General features: G+C 49.9%; 1 protein-coding gene across 2 annotated transcripts in view; it reads left to right on the top strand.

Moving 5' to 3' along the window:
* Nucleotides 1-200: 200 nt before the first annotated feature.
* PKD1 (polycystin 1, transient receptor potential channel interacting) overlaps nt 201-6000 on the top strand; it is a 101049-nt gene continuing 95249 nt past the window's right edge. For both annotated transcript variants that reach the window (XM_040441307.1, XM_040441308.1), the window contains exon 1: nt 201-609. In XM_040441307.1, coding sequence (XP_040297241.1) covers nt 353-609 — 257 coding nt within the window. In that variant the 5' untranslated portion in view covers nt 201-352. The remainder of the gene's footprint in view (nt 610-6000) is intronic.

The raw sequence follows: 6000 nt of genomic DNA, 5'->3' as shown, positions 1-6000 counted from the left end.
TCTAACTTCCTGCATAGCTTTCCACCTAATTACATTATGTAGTCTGAGCTATTGAACAAAAGAAGATTTATTCTCGGCGCCCTCTAGCGAACCTACAGAGAATGACACCCAGCACGATGGCTGAACGGATCCATTCTCTCCGGCGCCATCTAGCGCTCCCCGTAGAGTACTGCATGCTCCCTCCCCTACAGGGCAGAGAAAGGCAGAGCGACCCACACACAGAGGTAGCTCGGATGAGCGCTCCCTGCAGCTGAGAGCTGGGATCAGGACTCCGGGGGCTCGGGATCGGGGGTTTCTCCAGTGTTGCGTGCTGTGGGGGGCAGCAGGGGATCCCATGCGATGTGAGTAAGCTATGCATTTTGGAAATGCCCAGGCTGAAGCCCTAAGAAGAAAAGATGGCGCCTCCCCCCCTGTGCTGGGACTGCAGCTCTGCCCCCTCTTCTTCCTTCTTGCTGCTGGGCTCTTGCTGGGGCTCGGATCGGGGGCAGCAACGGGATGGTGCCAACCATGCCCGGGTAACTGTACCTGTGCCAACGACACTTGCCTGGTGAACTGCTCTGGTGCAGGGCTGCTGGATCTGGAGGCTGTCCCTGCCAGTGTGACAGTGCTGTGAGTATGCCCGACCCTGCTAAAAACTTCCCCTTTGCCCCTGCATCCCTTACCCTTGTACCCTGCATGCCAGCTGCAAACTTTTATAAACTTTGTAAAACTTTTTACAGTCTATTCCCTCTGTATTTGTTACTTTGTATTCTCTGCGTTGTGTTTGTTTTACATATTTTTTGGCTACTTTGTATTTCATGTGTCATATTATATTTTGATAATGTAATAGTTAACCCTTTAGGGGCGCAGTGTCATCGGTCGCCTTCAGCACTGACTCTACAGCCTGCAGACTGGGCGTTCTAGAGGGCAGGGGACACATTCTGCTGCCCGTAGACTGGCATTGAGTTACATAATATGTGTCTGGCGGGAGACGGCGTTGATGGTAACCTCTTCTATCCCACGGTATTATGGCATAGTCGTCGGACATGACAGGTGAAGTGGGCACCAGCTTGTGGGATGCAAGTGACACAACTTTGGCGCGCACACCTCCTGTACAAATCAGTTTAGCAGCAGCCTTTGATTTCTATGGGAGGTAACTTGACTGATTTGTCCAGCTCGCAGTGGGCATTGCATGGCAGAAATGACATGCCCTTGGAAAAGTCACCACGTACGTAGCATGACGCTGGCATGAAGTACGGTATACCCTTAGTTGTCATGGCCATCATTAGCACTCCTGTATTAGTGGGGTGCCAGCCCGGTGTCTGTGCCACTATTATGCCGGTCTGCTGGGTATATGCCATGGTAGACAGTTGGCCTAATATTCGGTATTTTAGGTTCCCGTCCGCCGGGCTGTGCAAGAGTCGAGTGTGACTTCCGATTTTATATCCTGTTATTGCACATTTTGGAAATTCAGACTAAATACGAAGTTTGAGGAGAGGTGTAATGAGATGAGAGCGTGATCAGTCACCGTCCTGCCCGCCCCCCGTATGGACAGCACATGTGCCTAGGTGCCCATCAGTGTGAGTGACTTTTGCGTAGGCCTCATTCACATTTCCGTTTTTCACGGACAGCACACCTACCCATTGATTTTAATGCGTCTGTACACAGAGAAAAAAATCACAGAGACGTGCACCACTGTGGTCCGTGAGGAGGACCAAACACGCCCATTATAGTCTATGGGTTCGTGAAAAACACTGACACTGTTTTGCGTCGTGTTTGTTTCCGAAATGTTTGTGCCTGTGGCCAGTGAAAGTAATCTGTCACCAGGACGGACGGCCTCTGGATTTGTATGGATGAATACTAAATGCCATTGCATCGGCTAAAGTGCCATGCAAGGTGCCAGTCATAAGTGTTACACTGCCCCCTGGCTGCTTAGTACCCTCAGGGGTGAATATTCACAGTAAAGGGTCCCTGTGTAAGAAGCGTGTCAGTGTCACAAACCGTCACATGCCGCTAACACACTAGGCACATGCCACACATGTCACTTACACACTAGGCACATGCCACACATGTCACTAACACACTAGGCACATGCCACACATGTCACTAACACACTAGGCACATGCCACACATGTCACTAACACACTAGGCACATGCCACACATGTCACTTACACACTAGGCACATGCCACACATGTCACTAACACACTAGGCACATGCCACACATGTCACTAACACACTAGGCACATGACACACGTCACTAAGGGTCCATTCACACGTCCACAATTCTGTTCTGTATTTTGCGAAATAGAACTGTGGACCCATTCATTTCTATTGGGCCACACTATGTGCTGTCCCGATCCGCATTTCCGGATCCGCAATTCCGTTCCCAAAAAAAAAAAAAATAGAACATGTCCTATTCTTGTCCGCAATTGTGGCATTTTCTATTACAGTGCCGTGGATCCGCAAAGCACATACAGATGTGTGAATGGACCCTTACACACTAGGCACATGCCACACGTCACTAAGACACTAGACACATGTCACGTATGCCACTAACACACTAGGCAAATGTCATTAACACACTAGGCACATGCTACATGTCACTAACACACTAGGCACATGCTACATGTCACTAACACACTAGGCACATGCTACATGTCACTAACACACTAGGCACATGCCACACATATCACTAACACACTAGGCACATGCCACATGTCACTAACACACTAAACTCATACCACACCTGCCACTAACACTTTGGACACATGCCACACACATCACTCAAACACTGGACACATGTTGTACATATGTTGCACACACCATGCACATGGGAAGATGTGCAAGCATCACTAACAAACTGAACAAATAGTTCACATGCCACTAGCACCCTGGACACGTGCCGCTCACGCCACTCACACAACCCTGGACATACGGTGTGCACCCCACCCTGCAGAGCTCCTGCACAGATGAACAGGCTGCAGGTGGTAGGTCTGCTCCTGGTCCGCTCCCGGTTCACTCCTAGTCCGCTCCCAGTCTTCTCCTGTTCCGCTCCCGGGTTCACTCCTGTTCCGCTCCCGGGTTCACTCCTGGTCCGCTCCCGGGTTCACTCCTGGTCCGCTCCCGGGTTCACTCCTGGTCCGCTCCCGGGTTCACTCCTGGTCCGCTCCTGGGTTCACTCCTGGTCCGCTCCCGGGTTCACTCCTGGTTTGCTCCTGGGTTCACTCCTGGTCCGCTCCCGGGTTCACTCCTGGTCCGCTCCCAGTTCACTCCTAGTCCGCTCCCAGTCTGCTCCTGTTCCGCTCCCGGGTTCACTTCTGGTCCGCTCCTAGTTCACTCCTAGTCCGCTCCCAGTCTGCTCCTGTTCCGCTCCCGGGTTCACTTCTGGTCCGCTCCTAGTTCACTCCTAGTCCGCTCCCGGTCTGCTCCTGGTCCGCTCCCGGTTCACTCCTGGTCCGCTCCCGGTTCACTCCTGGTCCGCTCCCGGTTCACTCCTGGTCCGCTCCCGGTTCACTCCTGGTCCGCTCCCGGTTCACTCCTGGTCCGCTCCTGGTCCGCTCCCGGTTCACTCCTGGTCCGCTCCCGGTTCACTCCTGGTCCGCTCCCGGTCTGCTCCTCGTCTGCTCCCGGTCTGCTCCTCGTCTGCTCCTGTCCTGCTCCCGGTTCACTCCTGGTCTGCTCCCGGTCTGCTCCCTTAGGCCTTGTGCACACAACAGTGTCCTTATTGCAGCCCAAAAGCCACGAATCTGAAAAACATGGATACCACCTTTGTGCAATCCACATTCTTCCCTCCCATCACTAGAAATGACTCTTCTCTGCAAAGTGGCAGGAATAGGACATGTTCTGTAATTTGCGGATCACATGCGCTGACCTTTTTTATTTTTTTTGCAGACCCATAGAAAAGAGTGGTTCCGTGCGCGATCTGCAAAAAAAATGTGGATTGGACACGGATGCAAAACACGGCCGTGTACGTGAGCCCTAAGACTGCGGGGAGTTGCGTCCTGTCACTCCCTTTGGCTGAGAGGGCTCACAAAGAGGAGGGGCATACGTTACGCCCGGTTGGCAGAGACTTAGCGGGCGATACTGTGACCCCTTTAAGCGTTATTAAAGCGTAGGTGGACAAATACTGTAGATTAGGATCCAGTTGGACTTTCTACTGGCGGGAACAGGCCTTGTTGCCCTTAGCAACCAATCACAGCGCAGTTTTCATCTGTGCAGAGCAGGTTACAGAATGAAAGCTGAGCTCTGATTGGCTGCTGTGGATAACAAGGCCAGATTCTCTAGTAGTCCGACAACCTGTCTCCTGGGGTCTTCCTGGCTCTGTAAGGTGTCAGAAATGTATACCTGACAGCAGGCTGGGCTATGGCATGGGGACACGATTACTAAAGTTAGTAAGTTAACGTAAAGGAGACTGGTGCCACGGCTGCAGTGAACGGAGAGGTGTCTGCGCATTCCCTTGCTGCACAGCGTTCACTGCGGAGACGAGGAGTTGGGGGACCCCTGTTCTGTAGATAGGTGCATGTCCCACATCTTTCAGAAATGTCAGGCATATCCTTTGCAGCATTCTGTAGCTTTCTAATACGCTTTTTATTTAATTTCCTCTCCATTGTCAAGATCTCTGCTTGCTGTCAGTGAGTGGGAAAAGTCTTGTTTACATCCAGAGGCAGAAAATCTCTAGAGAGGTAAGGGTGGAGCGCGAGGGCCACGTTGGGAGATTTCTCGAGACATACAGTCAGGTCCATAAATATTGGGACATCGACACAATTCTAACATTTTTGGCTCTATACACCACCACAATGGATTTGAAATGAAACAAACAAGATGTGCTTTACCTGCAGACTGTCAGCTGTAATCTGAGGGAATTTACATCCAGATCAGGTGAACTGTGCAGGAATTACAACAGTTTGTATATGTGCCTCCCACTTGTTAAGGAACCAAAAGTAATGGGACAGAATAATAATCATAAATCAAACTTTCACTTTTTAATACTTGGTTGCAAATCCTTTGCCGTCAATTACAGCCTGAAGTCTGGAACGCATAGACATCACCAGACGCTGGGTTTCATCCCTGGTGATGCTCTGCCAGGCCTCTACTGCAACTGTCTTCAGTTCCTCCGTGTTCTTGGGGCATTTTCCCTTCAGTTTTGTCTTCAGCAAGTGAAATGCTCAATCGGATTCAGGTCCGGTGATTGACTCGGCCATTGCAGAACATTCCACTTCTTTCCCTTAAGGCCTCTTTCACACGGGCGTTGCGGGAGCGTTACGGGAACACCCGCGATTTTTCCGCGCGAGTGCAAAACATTGTAATGCGTTTTGCACTCGCGTGAGAAAAATCACGCATGTTTGGTACCCAAACCCGAACTTCTTCACAGAAGTTCGGGCTTGGGATCGGTGTTCTGTAGATTGTATTATTTCCCCTTATAACATGGTTATAAGGGAAAATAATAGCATTCTGAATACAGAATGCATAGTAGGTGATCAAGTTAAAAAAAAATAATTAAAAATTAACTCACCTTCTCCTCTTGTTCGCGTAGTTCCCGGTCTCTTCTTTACTTCTTTAATGATGAGCTGTGGGCTAAAGGACCTTTGGTGACGTCAGATCACATGGTACATCACCGTGGTGATAGACCATGTGATTGGAGCATGTGATCTGACGTCACCACAGGTCCTAGCAGATAGTTCATCTTTTGAGAAGTAAAGAAGAGACCGGTAACTACACGAACAAGAGGAGAAGGTGAGTTAATTATTTTTATTTTTTTTTAACCCTCAATTGACCACCTACTAAGCATTCTGTATTCAGAATGCTATTATTTTCCCTTATAACCATGTTATAAGGGAAAATAATACAGTGAATAGACTGTCACCTAGCAACCATGTGTGAAAATCGCACCGCATCCGCACTTGCTTGCGATTTTCACGCAGCCCCATTCACTTCTATGGGGCCTGCGTTGCGTGAAAAACGCAGAATATAGAGCATGCTGCGATTTTCACGCAACACGCAAGTGATGCATGAAAATCAC

The sequence above is a fragment of the Bufo bufo genome, chromosome 7 (genome assembly GCF_905171765.1).
Source record: "Bufo bufo chromosome 7, aBufBuf1.1, whole genome shotgun sequence".
Taxonomy (NCBI): domain Eukaryota; kingdom Metazoa; phylum Chordata; class Amphibia; order Anura; family Bufonidae; genus Bufo; species Bufo bufo.
Note: the sequence above shows the minus strand (reverse complement) of the source record. Positions and strands in the feature narration are given on the sequence as shown.